The sequence below is a fragment of the Anarrhichthys ocellatus genome, unplaced genomic scaffold, assembly GCF_004355925.1.
Source record: "Anarrhichthys ocellatus isolate YVR2014 unplaced genomic scaffold, GSC_Weel_1.0 scaffold22, whole genome shotgun sequence".
Classification (NCBI taxonomy): Eukaryota; Metazoa; Chordata; class Actinopteri; order Perciformes; family Anarhichadidae; genus Anarrhichthys; species Anarrhichthys ocellatus.
The window spans coordinates 2,953,952-2,972,245 of NW_022280052.1; the positions used below are offsets into that span (position 1 = coordinate 2,953,952).

The 18,294-nt window shown below is 40.8% G+C and overlaps 1 protein-coding gene across 2 annotated transcripts; it reads right to left on the bottom strand.

Moving 5' to 3' along the window:
- Window positions 1-2,596: 2,596 nt before the first annotated feature.
- On the bottom strand, window positions 2,597-17,111 carry gtpbp3 (GTP binding protein 3, mitochondrial). 2 transcript variants are annotated; one of them, XM_031859709.1, is made up of 12 exons: window positions 16,981-17,111; window positions 16,824-16,894; window positions 15,877-16,145; window positions 13,919-14,005; window positions 13,055-13,137; window positions 12,187-12,306; window positions 8,860-8,932; window positions 7,829-7,972; window positions 6,151-6,316; window positions 4,620-4,750; window positions 4,009-4,195; window positions 2,597-3,728 (listed from the first exon to the last, which is right to left on the bottom strand). In XM_031859709.1, exons 1-12 carry the CDS (start codon window positions 17,050-17,052, stop codon window positions 3,497-3,499), a joined length of 1,635 nt encoding a protein of 544 aa, XP_031715569.1. In that variant the 5' UTR covers window positions 17,053-17,111; the 3' UTR covers window positions 2,597-3,496. The 2 variants fall into 2 exon arrangements, with proteins under 2 accessions (XP_031715569.1, XP_031715570.1); XM_031859710.1 differs by lacking the exon at window positions 16,824-16,894 and having other exon boundaries at window positions 16,981-17,062.
- Between the last annotated feature and the right edge of the window lie 1,183 nt (window positions 17,112-18,294).

Here is an 18,294-nt window from a genome sequence, read left to right on the forward strand (position 1 = left end):
CCAGACTGAGCGATCGGGGGAGAAGGGCCTTAGTCAGGGAGGTGACCAGGAACCCGATGGTCACTCTGACAGAGCTCCAGTGTTGTTCTATGAAGAGAGGAGAACCTTCCAGAAGGACAACCATCTCTGCAGCACTCCACAAATCAGGCCTGTTTGGTAGAGTGGCCAGACGGAAGCCACTCCTCAGTAAAAGCACATGACAGCCCGCCTGGAGTTTGCAAAAAGGCACCTGAAGGACTCTCAGACCATGAGAAACAAAATTCTCTGGTCTGATGAAACAAAGATTGAACTCTTTGGCCTGAATGCCAAGCGTCATGTCTGGAGGAAACCAGGCACTGCTCATCACCTGGCCAATACCATCCCTACAGTGAAGCATGGTGGTGGCAGCATCATGCTGTGGGGATGTTTTTCAGCAGGAGGAACTGGGAGACTAGTCAGGATTGAGGGAAAGATGAATGCAGCAATGTACAGAGACATCCTCGATGAAAACATGCTCCAGAGCGCTCTGGACCTCAGACTGGGGCGACGGTTCATCTTCCAACAGGACAACGACCCGAAGCACACAGCCAAGATAACAAAGAAGTGGCTTCGGGACAACTCTGTGAATGTCCTTGAGTGGCCCAGCCAGAGCCCTGACTTGAACCCGATTGAACATCTCTGGAGAGATCTGAAAATGGCTGTGCACCGACGCTCCCCATCCAACCTGATGGAACTTGAGAGGTTCTGCAAAGAAGAATGGGAGAAACTGCCCAGAAATAGGTGTGCCAAGCTTGTGGAATCATACCCAAGAAGACTTGAGGCTGTAATTGCTGCCAAAGGTGCTTCAACAAAGTATTGAGCAAAGGCTGTGAATACTTATGTACATGTTATGTTTTCGTTCTTTATTTTTAATAGATTTGCAAAAATTTGCAAAAAACAGTTTTCACTTTGTCATTATGGGTTGATGTGTATAGAATGTTGAGGAAAATAATGAATTTAATCCATTTTGGAAAAAGGCTGTAACATAACAAAATGTGGAAAAAGTGAAGCGCTGTGAATACTTTCCGGATGCACTGTACACGACCAAGTCATTAACACATCTCCAGTCGTTAGAAGTCCTAAAAACGGTTTCAGAAATCAGTAGGAAAACATTTGGCACGAATTAGACTGGAAGTACTAGATCCTTTACGAGTTCAGTGCAGTAGCTGTTGAATTAACTGTTCTCAGGCTTTACCATTTCCTTTTCATAAGCACAAGTCGAGCGTATGCAGGGCTGCACCTGGAAACAGCTGTGTTTTCTTTTAACTGTTTTATGATTATATTTTTAAAAACTACACACACACACGACTTCTTACAGGCTGTTCTGTTCCCTATCAATTCATTTCAATGTTAACTTAACTAGAGTAGTAAATTAAACTGTTCATTAAACTGCGTAAATCAGCGTTCATGAATCAGAATCTCAATTTTCAAGTTTGCATCGCACATGGAAATATTACCATTTAGACAGAACAAATAATTAAGAGTCCTGAATGTCGTATAAGACGTCCCATGAGGATAAACTCCCAGGCTGACTGCACTGATGGATGCGAGTGTTACAGGTAAGACAGTCTGCCTCCTGTCCTCAGGAAATCCTTTGTTTGACATGAAGTGTTTTCAACCCCACGTATAGACCTAAACACGCCCTGACTTCTAATCAAATGGCTACAGGGTGGTACTGGACCTGGCTACGTCAAACTTGCATCTCAGGACGGCCATGAATCACAACTACAGGAAACTGACGGACAGAAAGCTAAAAGTATAAATATATAGACTGAGATGTATCCATAGCACCAAGTAACACAAACTGTCACTGGGAAAAGCTTTGCTTCTGGCATAGAATATCCGGTTAAGTTTGTAATCAGCATTCGGTTTCGAACGCATTTCACACATCACAGTTGAGATAAACATATCACACACAGACACTACTTCAAAGATGAACCTAGCTCCAGAATTGATTGCCACTAATTTGTACGACAGCAAGTCCCGCTTTCAGCTTAAACTCCGCCTGTGTGGTAATTAATCAGGGTGAACATGAAAGAGGACAAAAAAGGCTGACAGGGCAGTGCGGAAAGAGGAAAGGTCAGGTAGCAGAGACAAAGTGGAGAGAGACAAAAAGGCAGCGAGACGGGGAGTTATGATGGTGTACAGCAGGGCAACTGTCGTCAGAGACTGGGCGAGAAGAAACCAACTGGGGAAGAAGGGTGAGGAGTTCAACAAGGAAACATAAATATTTGATCGAGGCAAGATTGACAAGGGAACAAAGGGCACTGCCTCCAAAAACTGTCCCTTTCCCACAGAGCAGGAGCTGGGAAACTCTGGTGTTCTCTACATACTATACTGTATGTATGTTACCTGCTTTATGGCCAGAGATGGACTTAACATGTAGTTTTCATTGCTATAAATCAGAGCATAGTCTTACTTGTACTCAATGTGACAACAGCTACAGTGTAGCAAGAAATTAGACCTCATCAATTCAGTCTTTGTAAGTAGAGTACACTTCTTTCACGTGATGAAGGTACTATGAACACATGAAGCGCATAATGTGGTATGGTACATCACGAAAGTGCATGCAATGAGGTGCTTGATGTGCCTTTATTAAAGCCGTACATTCATTTTAGTTACAGTAACAACTTAAACACGATGACAACATTGTTCCCTTCCTGGTGGATGTGTAAATAGGCAACTGACTCATTAGTCGTAACAACCCTAAGATGCTGTTGATGTTGTGTTTACGGCCTGTTGCACTACCTACTAGCTGTGAGAATAAATTAATAATGTAGGTTTAAAGGCAATCAGCCCTTATTTCTCAGATTCCTTCTGTGGTCTCCGATTCATGACGTACATTTGATTCGTTATGAAAACACACATTGTCCCAATTATTACACATAAATGCGTATATAATACAACAAATACTTGTTTAAAATAATACAATTTCTCTCACCTGCACGCACGCACGCACACGCACGCACACGCACGCACACGCGCACACACCTGTAATGATATCTGCTCCCAAATAAAAACAATCGTCATTGTCCTGCAGTACAAGTAAACATCCATGACCTTGCAGAGGTCTGTAGCTGGCTGTATTTGAAATGATCTTGGCTGTTATGTTGCGACCCAAGAGCCCAATGCTCCTCTATTAAAAAGGCTTTCCGAAGCTATATTTAAATTATGACTCAAGACTTGCAGAACTCTTGTCCAGCACATGGGGCCTCCGAGGCACCTGTCCTCTTGTGAAAACTATTTCAGTCTTCTGAAGAGCATCAACAGAAAACAAATAGTTACGTGTCTTGGGAGCAGAGTGACCCTGCAGCAAAGAACACACATTTTTATTCTTTTCACTCTTGTAGGGCCTCGAAACCAGGCATAATGACGGGGCGGTGCCCTCTCTTTACCGATACAAGAATGCAGCCTTTCCTTTCTGAGCAGGCGAGTAGACTAATATTAGTATTTCATGTTTTTGCTGATACTCAACTGACTATTTTCCAATGCAAAAGTCTTTGAAGATGATATCCAGGATCTCCTCTGCCCCAACACGTCCAGTGATCCGGCCTAGACTCGTGAGAGCCAACCGGACACCCTCGGCTGCCAGAGCGAGGTCAATGTCACGATATCGCTGGTACTGAGCCAGGGCCGCAAAACACTGCTGCAGGTGGGCCCTGTGGCGGGCCTGGGTCAGGGTGGGGGCACAACACAGAGGGTCGCCACACCTAGAGAGGAAGTTAAATAACAAAATGATTGAAATAGAGTTGTTTTTTTGTCCTTTGGAAAGGATAGAACCAACTTTAAAAGACACTGTGGAACTATGACATTGTATTATGACATTTTTGATTACATTTTATGACATACTATACTATGACCCTTTAGGACATATGACATACTATAAGTTTCTTTTTTAGGACATACTACACAATTACCTTTTTATGTCTTTTTTGAGATATGCAGTCTTTGCTTTGGAACAAGAAAACATGAGTAACTGTAGAAACTCACAGAATCTTGACACTGCTGTGCAGCACTGCAAGGAAGTCCTGCAGTCCCTCATTAGTGTAGCAAGAAATCTGACAAACAGGAGGGAGTCCAGAGACCCGTCTCAGCTCCCTGTCCAGCTTCAGCCTCTGCTCCTCAGGCAACAGGTCAGTTTTATTGAGCACCAAAAGAAACCTGTCTGCAGGAAATACTGTGGTAATAAAGGAATGAAGAAAAAGTTGATCAATTACGAATGATTCAACTATTACTCTTTCAGGCACTGAAATTTCTATTTAAATGGTCTCAATGGCTATAAACTCTCTTTCAAGCCTGTACACTCTCTAGAATCCTGCTTAATTTCCACCTGCAGTAATCCAAAGTAAGTAGACGTCGAATTACTCTCTGGCACCATTTAATAATGCATGATAAGCTGAAGGTATACGTGAACAACTGGTGTCACAATAAATGTAACACTTGTGCTTAAAAGCAAAGAACTGAGGTTGTTTGATGGAGAAAAATGTAACTTTGCCAGAGTCTGTAACTATACCATTCACTGTGCTTGAAGTGACTTGAAAATATGATCCCAAACATCACTGACAGTCCAGATGAAGCAGCGTGAGGCCAAGATATCATACCTGGCTCAGGCTGCTCCTGAGTGGGCAGGACACTGCTGAGGTGCCCCTGAAGGAAGGTTACAGCTTGCTTTGCATCAGAAGGTAGATGAGCACAATCCACAACCACCAGGGTCAGATCTGCCTGTTCCACTCTGGAAAAAAAGGAAATGGCCTCAACTTTTGATCTGGAATTATTCATATGATCACATCAGCATTTTGTCATATAGTTTTTGTTTTTTGTACTCTTAAATTCACATGGTTAGCAAACCATGAGCCTCTTTGTTGTTTTGTTTCAGAAACAACACGTTGTGGCCCACAAATACTGTGAATAATGGCAGCAATATTTATAATGACTTTAAGTACTCCTGTATCTTAGTCCCACTGTGCAGTTAGCAGCACCAGCGGATGCTTGTACTGACCACATCCTTCCTATAGTGACCCAGGTCACAAGCCTCTGACCTGCTCCCTGCACAAAAAGTTCCCCGTAGAATACAAACTGCCCACCCTTCCTATAGAGCCAACAGGGCACCCAAATAACTTAAACAAACAGCAAAGGAATTACAGAATGTTTCTTTTGAAAATAGTGTTTTTGTAGTCACATCTACATCTGTATTTTCACTGAAGTGCTTGGTGACTCATTTCCTGCGGCATGAGCCAACAAGTAATCTTTAGATTGTCATTTTGTGAATATATTTACTTAATGAAATACACTTTCAACAGAACTCTCTCAGAGTGAAAAGGTGTGGCAAGTCCCCTTAAATGTCAAACAAATGAAATTGATATTAGTCCCATGTAGTGATGTAATATCTAATGGATGTGTCGGATGCTTTATCCCCCTGCCAAGAACACAAGTACTTGTGGAAACATTGGTCTTTCTGGGGGTTAGGCCCACTCTTTTCCTCCTGCTCTCTAACTCCAAAAATCATGTCACAAAACATGTCTGTGTCTGTGTATAAGAGCTGATTTAATACTATTAGTATGTGCTAGCGTGCCCATACGTCTGATTGTCAGTTTGTATATGATAAAACAGCGATGACCCACGCTGCAAGTACTGCTATTCTTCCCTAGTGTAAATAGTGGAAGCAGCTGTCACGAATTGCCATATATGTCCATTCTTTACACCACACATGAAGAACCTCTTAATGGTAAATACTCTACAACACGGAAAGGAGGCTCTTCATTACGCACCCTTCCTGAGAGTGTTTGTCCCATGTATTTATAACTATGGCTGAGCAATAATATAAACTCTGGAGGCTACATCCACACTACAAAAATATAGCACGATGTACAGGGGAAAAGCAATGACTTATTTCTTCCTTTCTTTGTTTTCAAGGACATATTGGTCCCATGGCTAATTAGTTTTGTGTTATATTAGACACAAGTACTACTACACATGATGTTCTCCATGTGTGTCACTATACTGTAGTTAAAACATTGTTAATACTATAATAATATCTTTGGTCTGCCTCATCACAATTTTAAACGCAGGAAAACTGAGCAAATTTCCTTATTTTTCTTAAATATTAATATTAAAAGGGTTTTCTCCCCCTACCTTTGCCGAGCACGGCGGACCCCCTCTCTCTCCACCGGGTCTGGGCTCTCTCTGAGGCCAGCTGTGTCACTCAACAGGACAGGGAATCCACCGATGTCCAGTGCCGTCTCTACTATGTCCCTGGTGGTGCCAGCAATGGGAGACACAATGGCTGCAGGTCTCTGGCCTGGAGATAAAAAGGTTAAGGGATAAGGTTGGTATTATTGTTTATTTTCTTTTTGTCTACAAATCCCATTAAAAGACCGAAACTAACAATGTTAGCCTGACTTTCAACACCTTCTGACTTCCTTACTCTGTCTGTGTCAGCCCCAAGCCTAATGCGTTTCTCCTAAAAGATTATAGATACAATGATAGGACAGGCTTACTACAGTCCTGCAACAATTACCAGATTTCTTTTCAGAGCATTTGATTTATTGCTGTCCTGCCGGGATATATTGAGAACTTGCACAAATATAATACGAATTGTTGAAGAACATTTCCAACCCTAGCTTTAAGATTGTAATACCCGACAGTATAGCTGTAGTGTCTACAATCCAGGATGAACTATTTACATATTACATTATTTGTAAATGTTTTTTCTGCATCACACTGGATTTTTCTGTAATCAAATATTTAATCAAATGTGGCAACAGTCACATTATTTATCGGCTTCAATTAGAAAAATCTATACCTACTAAAGTTCTGCATTACGCAAACAAACCCGAAGATATTTTGTCATAATTTCTGTATTATCTTTTCAAGTACTTGGCAGACATCCCCAATGTATCCCATGTGAAATAACACTGCCAACAAGACTAATCACAAGAGGAAATGATAACAGGATTTTATCTGGTTTGATAAATATGTCTATTCTTCTGATAGGAAGCTGTGAGGAGACCCTGCCAAGCCCCCTCTTTAGATAGTTTATATAGAGTGATTGTAAATGATTAAGGATACCATATCCAAAACAAACATAACCTTAGACCATAAACAATGGATTCATTAGGTTGCCACCAAGTGTGGATAAACAAGGGAAGAACTAATTTAGAGGGAGAAACTTGAAAAGCAACAATTTTACTGTTTACCTTTATATATTTATAGATATTTCTTTATTAATCGTCTGGAAGCAATTAAATCTGTATCTGGAAAAGTCGGACTATTGTAATTCATGTGTGCCAGGAGCAGGAGCTACTGTTCACAGATTGAGTATTGTGCTGATTATGAGATTACATTCCTGCACTAAGAAGAGACTGTTATTCAAACTTTTGCGAGATCGTGGAAAAACAAGCATGACGTGATGAAAATAACAACTTATGAATGTTTGTCGTTATTTGAAACTGAACCCTGGTTGTTGGAGTTAAAGGCCACTTTTTTTTATAACGCCAACTCCAAAATCTACTTTCATGCTGCTTTATTTCAATGTCAGAATGCACAAAATCCCATCTTGTCAAGGAAAATGATTCTTCTCACTTTCTGTGCATGGAACACAGAATGTGTTTATATGAATGAAACACATTTCTCAAAACTTTGCGCGTCCATGCTGCTTATAGGATGACAGATGTTGCCTTCTTTCCCTCCCAAACCATGGCTGACAGCGGTATGATTGAACAGTAAGGTCTGTATATAGATGATAGTAAGTCATACTTTGTGTTAATCCCTTCACGCTGTGTGTATGTGCTGGTTTTCTTGGTTCTCTTACAGAGTTTGTTCAGGAGGCTACTTTTCCCTGCATTGGTGGCTCCTGCGATGACCACCTGGACTCCGCTGCGTAGCCGCTCGCCCCTCCTCTCATCCTGTAGGTGGCGCTCCATCTCTGCTTGCAGATCACACACCCATTTATCCACTGCGGGAGTTGAGGAGATAAAGACAGAGTAAGGAACGGGACGTCACAAAGGTTTCGTAAACAACTTCACTTTCATGGCCTTGTGAAGGGAATTTCTGTCCGTTGAAGGACAAAGGCCTGTCTGGTGTCTGACACCATTCGCCTGGACGAAAAATGGGTCATGGACATGTCTCTTTCCGCATGTGTCTAAAGCAGAATAGTTTTGACAATCCAAAGCAATACCTACAGTACCTACATATAATTCAAACTATTTTGATTGTCTCAAGCACATTAATTCATCCAACTTGGGATGACTTGAGAAAAAACAGAAAAGAACTTCAGATATAAAGCATGTCATTTGCTGTATGTCTTCAGATGTTAAAGTACTTATGTCAGGTTTTCTATTTTTGGAAATTAGTCTTATTATTTGCCACTCTGAGGCGCAAGTCCACATTCCGTGCCACCAAAACAAACAACCGTTCCCAGGCTTTATTGTGTCTGAACTTCTCAACATCCGAGGCTTTGCCAGTGCCAGAAAGCAGGAGACACACTAAGGGGGGGGGGGCATCCCTTGAACACACACACGCACACGGACTGTACATTGCTGCTGACAGCACTATTCCTGTGAGATTGGCTTGTCAGGTTGGCTTTGAAGGTAAGACGAATGCCTCTACTGTCCCTCTGGCCTTCTCTCCACACTTCCTAAAAGGAAATTGTCTTTTAAGCAGTTTGAGGTCTATACTTCTCCCTACAGTGCAGAAACACACCTGATGGCCAGTTGGCGATCCAAACAGGAAATCCAGCCAGACCCCTCTCTCTTCAGACAGAAACAGACCCCTCTGAAAGCCCATGGGGTGACTGTTCTGAAATGTGTCTCCTGTAAAGAGCAGGACAAAGTGTAGACATACCTTGGTTTAAGACCCCATCCTCAATGAGCTCATCCTCACTGAAGTCTATGAAGGCCTCGACGTGAGCCAGATACTGTGCGACGCACAAAGGAGAGAGGAGAGAAGGGAAGAGGCTGAAATCAGTGTGTGAAATTAACACCTTGATACCCTGAAAACATCAAAATCAGCAGTTGGGGGGGGGGGGCTCAAAAGTTGAGCAAATTTCTTTCCATTTATAATGTAATGATTATTTGCATGTTGAAGTTTTAAAAGTTGGGCAGGGGGCACAGACAACGTGAGTGACAGTAAACAGGCAGCTGCAGCTGCTTACATGAATATATTATTGTGCAATATGCTATTTTCATCCAAAGGAGAGAATCTAAACGATTCTTACATACCTAAGCAAATACATTAAAAACACTCTCCACATATTTAAAACGTTTTCAGTAACATTGGTAATTTCTCTCATGGCATATTTCATGAGTGTGGTGTTGTAGTATAACTATGTTGATTTAGGGAAACAATTTTAATTTAACAGTTTAATTATTTTGTGTGAAAATGTGAAAAAGAAAATGACATTTTCACAGAGCTCAAGGTGACAACAGATGCAACAAATGCAAAGATTTTTGTAACGGTGTTCAACCATACATTGATACAGTGCATGTATAGAAACAATTAGACACCAACATTAAAAATGTAAATCGCCTCCTCTGTCTTTTTCCAGGACCAGTCTTACATCAGGTGCAGCAAGTCATGTTGCTACTTCACGTCATTGCCACAAATTTGAAATGTATTTGAAACTACGTAGAATACAGAGGGGGGAAAAGCTTCAGTGTTTCCACAGCAGCGCCGATCTGTATCTTGATTGACAAGCGGAACATTAACACAATAGTAGTACAGCTGCACAAAAACAGGAAGCGTCAGATTCCCATACTTTAATACAATCACAAAAGTGGGAAGAAAAACTGCATTGTTTTGGTGTCAAATAAGGGTTTGACCCCTTGCATCATACAGATGGTATACGTCTGATTAACAGGATTCCCAGAAATCTGACTCCAAACTAGAGGCTCGTTCGAATTGATTCTAGGAACTGTCGACAAGCATCTTAACAGAGTTGCTAAAGGGAGATCACCTGGTTGGTCAGATCTGGTGCCAAAGAATTAAAAGATCCCTTGTCTATATTCTTAGAAACAATTCACAGTAGAGGGGGGTTTGGCCTGCATCCATTAAGCTGAAGTGTTCATCTGCAGTCAATGACCTGCTGCTCTCACACGTATCATCATTCAGTCAGGAACACTGTCATATATTTAACCAGTTATTGCAACACATGGAGATACAGTTATGCTTGGCCCTGATGGCTCTGCTCTGAAGATACTCCCTGGATTAGCAAGGCAGCTTGCTAAGCCAAAACAGGGAGCCCAATGCAGAACCAAAGACTCATTTATATGTGTTCATGTGTCCTGGCGAAATATGACACAAGCTATACGTAGCATTCAACATCAGCAAGGTCACCAACCCCTGTTTTTACAGTTGCATTCACTCTTCCTCCGTTACTCTACCCTTATCTGTATGATGTGGTGCACAGTTCAGAATAATGTTTAGATAAGAAAAACAATTCTGCTGCCCAGAATACATCCATGTCTTCATTGTGTGCCTGTCTTAATACATACAGCAGCTGTGCGTGGGATAATTCATCTTTAATCCATCCAAAACAATACAAAGCCAGATGTGCCGAGATGGGAAAACATTAAAAAAAGCACTGCTTTTCAAAAACTTCTTGTTCTTAGAAAGTCAAGAATCAAAAATAGAGATGGGCCTTTGAGCGTCACTAGTGGTATAGTACGAATTAACAGCTCAACAAGGTCGCTCAGCGGTACCGACTCAGTTCTGGTGGCAAACAGTGCAGGATTAGATCAATAGTTCTGTGAATCAAATTGTATGGTTGTTGAAAAACATGCTCTTATCTGCTGGGAAATATACTGTTACTAAGGTTTCCTGGAAGGAAGGATTATATAATATTATTAATTATATGATCAATTACATTACCTTCCCAACTAATTTAAATGATTAGGTTGAGTGAATAGAGTATTGTACTTCACACAGGATCATATTTTGATATTGTTATGTTTCTGCATTGGGGGCGGTCGTGGCTCAATGGGTAGGGAAGGTCGTCCGGCAACCGCGAGGTCCTTGACTGCTGCGAGTCCTGTGCCGAAGTGTCCCTGAGCAAGACAATGAACCCCTAACTGCTCCCCGGGCGCTTCTCAGCAGCCCACTGCTCCCAATAAGCTAGGAATGGCTTGAATGCAGAAGTTACATTTCATGTATGAGTATATGACGACTAATAAAACTTTTTTTTCTTTTCTTTTTATGTTTATCAGATTTTTATACACAAATATCATCAGTTATTATCCCTGTGAAACCACTAATTTATTTACCTGCGTCAATAATTTAGCAATGTGTTATCTTAAATCCAGGAAGGCTTTCCCTTCCATGAAGTCAAATGAAACACAATCTACTCAATTAATTATTTTGCAAGTTCTCTGTTTTTTTCTATTCCTGTTTACAATAAAAAATACATTTAGACATGTACCATACAGATAGTATTTTGATTCTCGGTATTGTGCTACATCAACATGAAAACAGGAAGTCTCAGATTCCCATTAATCCATCAATGGTGTGTTGAAAAAGCAGCTGTGGTGATACGAATAAAGAAAGCTTTGTTTGGGTGTGAAACTATTGAGGCCTGACCTACAGCACAGTACTGACATTTTTTCCAAGAAATGTCAGACATGAACATGCACAATGTCTCTCCAGGGAAGAACTCCAGGAGCTCGGCTTGTATTTGCTGCCATGCTTACTCAGAATTAGACAGAACAACAGACTTTCTAAAGGCCCCCTGTTCACCTGTCACCTTAAATACTAGGTCTGGTTGGGTTGGTCGAGGTCCAAAGGTGGTTGAGATCAAGTCAAAGTTGAAAAGCCCAGCAAATAAAAAGTCTGATTACACTATTCCAACATCCAAACTGATCTTTGTGTATAAACGAGAGGACCATTACACAAACAGGTTTTTAATAGTACAGAATAATTCAGTTCATTTTTAATCTTCTATTATTAGGAGAAAGGAGGAGGAGCAGGAAAAACTCAACTTCACACCTTGTAGCATCGGAGACTAAGGTGAATCCAAAAAGTAAGAAAAGTGTTCAAGACTGATTTGAGACCAGACTATACTTTCTGTTCCTGCCACACATACTAAACCGACACCTTTAAGCCCTGGGCTCTAGTCCTGATGGAAACATCCGTTTGTCATCCTGCTTATTTTGGAAACCATACCAGTGAGTGACCTACCCGTTTCAGTTTGTGGCTCCAGTCCTGATAAAGGCGTCCCAGCTCTCCTGACATCTGCCTGAGAGCCTGTCTCCTCTGAGCCTCCGTCTCAGCATGGATCAGATCCCCGAGCCCCTCCACCTGCAGGGAGCATTATAAAGTTATGATTGCCGCACATGTTTTATTTATCCATTTCTTGCACCAATGTTTTCATTCTGTTAACACTATGAATCAGACATGTTTCCCTATTATGCGATGCTGTGTGTAAGATGCACAGTATACTGCCCCAGGACCCTGCTACTGTTAAAGACAGCGTTTGCATTATGTTGTGGTGCTGCAGCTTTGACGTCCAAATTCTTCTCAGGGACATCTTATCTCATTATCACACTACGATGAGATTGTTTTGACCAAAGGTAGTCTTTTGTTTCCTTGATGGGACTTTAAGTGGCTTTTTCATAATTTCCAAGATAAATATTACCAAATTGTGAAAAAAAACATTTGCATTGCCAATTATTAAATAAATATTTTTACTTTTACTGTATGCTGCTGAAATTTACTCAATCATAATAGACTGTAAACAGAATATCCAGAAGAGCCCCTTTCAATATTGGAAGGCTGCATATTTGGCAGCTTTTTGAAGAAAATCATCTACAGAGGCCCAGTAGCTTCACCCGTACACAAACGTTTGACAGCCCAATGAAAGATGTGTTTAAAGGGCAATATATGCAAAGATTTTCTTCACTGTTGACATTTCATGAACTTCAAATCCCTGTTCATTTCTGATCCCGTTTATTCCACATTTACCCTGTAAAGTGCTCTGAAATGCTCTTTGTATGTAAATCTGCACATATCTGTCTCAGTGTGTTTTTACATTCTCGTCTTGACCTACCTCCGTTAAACCCAGCTTCCCTGCTTGAAAGGCCCTCCGTGTGAACTCTCCAGCTTCAGCAGGCCTCATGCCAGGCACGCTTCCTGAGAGAGAGAGAAACACACACACACACACACACAAAGAAATGAATGAGGCACAAGTTGGGCATGAATCATGCACACAACTCACACAAACAAACAGAGGAGGATCAAACGCAAGGTCAATGTGTCACTCAGGGTTCACTTGGAATGCAACAGGCACAAGAGGGAAGGTTAAATAGGTGACGTTTTTATGACCATTTTTCAATCTCATCATGAGGACACAACATTGATTATAAATCATTTTGCAAATGTAGGTCATGATCTGTTAAGGAAAATATTGTTTTAAATTCTCTTTTTTCTTAACACTGTTACTATCTTTCCTGTTTAAATAGGCAACATCATGTGCAACACTAACATTTTCCTCTCTCTTACTATTCCTGATTAATGATAATCTTACATAATTGGTGACAAGCTTTCATTAACATTTTTAATTTATACAATACTGCCCCCTAGTAGAACAGTAAGAGAACTGCAAGTAATATTGTAATATTACTTGTCAGTCCCAGAGGGAATGTGCCTTGCCACGCTTGCCAAGGCACATTTCATAAGTATCTTAGAAATAAGAATATTTTCCCTTTTAAGTCACAGTGATGGGCAGTCACATGACTCAACTAGTTACTGTGTTGCAGGCTTACAGCTTTGGAAGTCAAAGCTATGGAGACACACATACCAAACATCCTGCAAAGTGACGGTGCACCACATGACACTGTATGCATGTGTGTGTGTATACTGCATTATATGAAGTTGTATGATATTGATACTCAGAAGGATATCTGTATTTTACCTAGAGCATGTAAGACAGCAGTAATGACAGCAGGACCGCCGTGGATGTGGAACTCCACACTGTCCTCTCCTGTGAAACTGTGTGGAGCTAAGGACATGAACACAAGAGACAACAACTCAATGTCAGTTCGTCAATTAATATGCACAGGACCAATATGTCAAGGAACACTTCATTAAACTTGGGCTAGTACAAGTGGCTGATTTTGATAGAACTTCAGATATTCATAAGACTAAATACTGTGATGAGTTAAAAAAAAAACAAAAAAAAAAAAAAACTGCTCTGCTCTAGCTTGTAGGTAAATGACTCCAAATGGCAGCAAGAGAAAATTGTTTAAATGCATACGACGCAGGAATTGAAGCTTAATGCCTAATTCACACAACACGACTTTTGCCCATATTTCCCACTCCCAGACAGTTTTTTGGAGCTCCCAGACAAAATCCACACATCAGAGGCAAATCTCAATGTTTTGGCGCTCACACATCGGCCCTTGAGCACCATGTGTGAACTGTCCAAAGATGCGAGCCGAGAGTCTCGTTGGTGCCTCACAGAAGTACTCCAGATACCTGGCATGCTAAATATCTGGACCTGTTGGGGGAGTCTTTCAGGGAGCAACAGCCAATGAGAGTGCAAGACACGGGTTAGGGGGGAAACCTTGGGAGGGGGTCGCCTCGCCTGTAGCCTACCTGGGTGTGCTTTGTGTTACATTTGCAGTTGTTGTTGCTTCTCCTAGTGTGTTGGATGTTTGTATGAATAAACATAACACAGTGACTGAAATACATAGGGGAAATAGTAAAGACGCGTGGAGACGCGTTTTCAGCGCTGTATCCCCCATTTTTCCGTAGCGTCTTCTTGGATGCGTGCTTGTACATGCGTGTGGGCTACACACCCAGTCCCCAAAGGGTGACGCCCAGAAATATCCCAAACACAGCAAAATGAAAAGAAAAGAAAAGAGAAAACACAGGCAGAGGGTAGTGTAGATAAAAAACACCGTCACACACTTCTAGGGAAGTCCCTTTTGCAGTCGCTTATCTCTGTTGGGGAATCCGTCCACCCTGAAAGACACAATCCCCTCCATCGATACTGAATGGGTCCAGACCTCTAGTATGTTGGCAAGGAGACTGCTTGACCAACAATCAAAGTCAGCTCATGCACTATCAATCACCGACTGGCATAATCTGCTTGCCAGGGTGGCTCAATATGAACAGGTGTCATTCTCTCTGATGGGCAGTATAGAAAGGTATTGTTTGTAATGTGTCTCTTCACTACATTAATGGCCCTTAAAGACAAACCCATGGCTTAGGTCCCTTCCATGTAAACTACAAGACAGCCACAATTAATGTCTTAGTCCTCTGTTTTAAATTATGTATATAACATCCTTTAATCCTTGTTTTATGTTTGTGTATATTCCTAGGTCTTTCCAAAATCCAATAAAATGTCAATGAAAATAAAAATAATCTAGCAACCAAGCTGGTTTGTCATCGCTTTACACCAAAAGATACAAAATGTAAGACATGACAGAAAAAAGACTGCAGAGATTTGACTGAAACAGGCACTCATCAGTGCTGTTAGTGGGATTGGGTTTGTATTTTGCTCCTAAAGTACCATAGCGCACGTTCTGGGGGAATTCATTCAAAGATAATCAAAGATGCTTTATATTACTGTTACATTAAGAGTGGTATACAACCTGCAGACACTTTAACATCGTTTCCCTTAACACATAAATATCTGATGCAAGACTAATTCTAATATTTGACATGTATTTTTGACCTCTGTATTAGCATTTTCTTTCCTTCTACTATATCATATTGTCATTTGTTGATACAACCTTTGACAGGAGAAGGGAACCTGCACATAGTGTGTAAAAAAAGACTACATCCACATTACAAATCACAGAACCGTGAAGATGTGTGTGTGTGTGTGTGTGTGCATGTGCGTGCATGCGTTCAAAGGGAACAGACCTGGGAACCAGAGGACAAGTCCGTGGTCCAGCACTTCTTTGGATTGGGGGTCTTTGATGCTGCGTAACAGGGCCTTGCGTGGAGGGGGCCGGCTGTGTGTGAGCCCGGTCATACACCTCAGAGCTGTGGCCGAGGCTGGACCACTGGCTCGTACCACAGCCACTCCACACCTGCCGTGGCCCGATGATAATGCAAAGATGGTCTCAGCATCAGCCAGTCCAACTGGGACTCCATCACAGGTGGACACTAATCTGCAAGCTGGAGTTCCTCTGCAGGAGATTAGTGAATTGTAAGACACCAGTATCATCTGACTTTAGTAGACTAATGAAGTCTAATAATCCATTTAATTTTCTCCAAACAGACATGCTATATATTATTTTACATCAAGAGAAACTTATAGCCTATATTCTGGAGCACCAAAACTGACAAAAAGTTATACAAGGTCGTTACACAAGTGCAGTAAACTGAAATTGTCAGTAAATAACACTTAATTAAAGGGAAAGAGAACGCTTTATACTTGCATGGGGAAAGGGAATAAATACATTTGTAAATGTGTGCCATGACAAAGAAAAATTAAAAACCAGAGAGTCAAAATTAGCTAATAAAATATAAACAGGAGAGAAAAATTAATTAGGTTTTCATGTATTTAATCAAGTGGTAAAGGAAAAATACAAATCGTTTCGCTTTTTTTAAACCAACTGATTAAAAGGTATAAAGCTTTATATTCATTAGAATATATTTATGTGTTCAGTTACATTTTTGCCTCATCTGAAAATCTTTCATTGCCTTTTGTTGGTTTCACAACATGTATTGTAACATACAATAAATAAATCCCTTTTTCAATAATTTACATAGCAAGATTCAAGGAAAAGACGCAGGTTACAGAGTGGCAGTTTCTGCCTGAATGAGTAAAATACAGAAACCGAGGTTGAACTTTGTTAACAAACCTTATCCTAAGATTGTTGACAGCAGCTCTCCATATCCCACGAACCATTGACGGAAGCATGGTCACATTATTCTGACAACAAACATTTCATGTGTGGCTGATTTTAGAGACTGACGTTGCAAAACATGTTCTATCTTTGACGAACTCATTGTGTTTACCTTATTCCACTCTTGGCTAATGTCGGAGAGACCTGTGAATGTAACGTTAACTGGCAAATGGACCCATTTCATGAACAGTAACTGCTTTCAACTAAAGCTACATTAACAGGATTCTACTGCTACTACGTTTACATTTACCACGATGTCTGTCGCTCCCTTTGTCGATTGTGATTGGACGACGTTTTCCACAGCATCGACAGTTCTAAAATCCCATTTGTTCAAGACCTGTCAATCTGCAGTAAGTCCCGCCTACTGTGCGCCATTTAATTCGGTCCGTGTAGCTACCATTGCCCTCTACGGGTGCTCTTCACCGCTGACTATCTATCTATCTATCTATCTATCTGAATAGACATAAACATAAAGCAACTTCCCTTCATATATCTTTACTTATGCAAACATGTATTTAAATTACAAACAAGAAATAGTTCCTTAACATAGTTGGAGATCTGTTCATTTTGTTGTCAAATCATTAAAAAATGAAAAATGGGAAAAATCCTGTGACAGATCATGACTCTCAACTGACTCTCTGGGGAAACAGTGATGAGAGTTGTGGCGCTTTCTGAAACTGACAAATAACAGGCAAATCCATTTGGATTAAGGATTAGTATTTTAGGTGGAAAAAGGCACAAGCATGGGAAAAAATATGTTTCTTCAAATACAAAATTGATAATCTCCACACAGCAATATGTTTCTTTCATAAAATGGTTACTTTTTAGTTTGATTTATTTTTGTTATTGAAACCCATCTTCAGTAAATACAACTGGTAGGTGTTTCTGACTGCATAACATAAAGAAAGGTAGGTTTAAGGTTTACTATATAGAGAATATTAGAAAACACCTCTGAACAATTCAACAGCACAACAGTCTCTGAAATGACCTAAAGTTTAACCAGCACCTCTCTTAAACCTAAACTAAAACTGAGCATTAATTGTAACCTCAAAGCAGGAAGGAATAGCAGTTATTGCAGGGCTGTTGTAAAAGGTTGCTTTAGTTCTGGCTGGATGTAACTAATAAACTGTACAGTGTAACTCATATTCTCTGTCATCGTGATCATTTTCACATGGTTGAATTACCACGTTTTTCTGTATTTGGTAAGAAGGATTTTTTGTGTCTTATATTAAAAGATATTAGTGGTGTGGTCTAGTCCTTCATCGTCCATATCAAAAAATATAAACACAGAGTAAAGGCTATGTGTGTGTGTGTGTGTGTGTGTGTGTACGTGTGTTCCACTGTAGCTCCTTGCAGCTGTCAGCCCAGAGGGTGGTGAGTAAGCAGAATTTATGCTCGAAGAGGAGGTACTTCTGAGCTGTGAGCC

What these genes read in the sequence shown, in the direction of transcription:
- gtpbp3 (XM_031859709.1), bottom strand. Translation starts at nt 17,052, where the DNA reads ATGAAATGGGTCCATTTGCCAGTTAACGTTACATTCACAGGTCTCTCC. An exon ending in TTAGCCAAGAGTGGAATAAG is followed by an intron (nt 16,895 to 16,980) that starts GTAAACACAATG and finishes GTTTGTTGTCAG; the next exon opens with AATAATGTGACCATGCTTCC. An exon ending in GGATGGGGTCTTAAACCAAG is followed by an intron (nt 7,973 to 8,859) that starts GTATGTCTACAC and finishes CAACTCCCGCAG; the next exon opens with TGGATAAATGGGTGTGTGAT.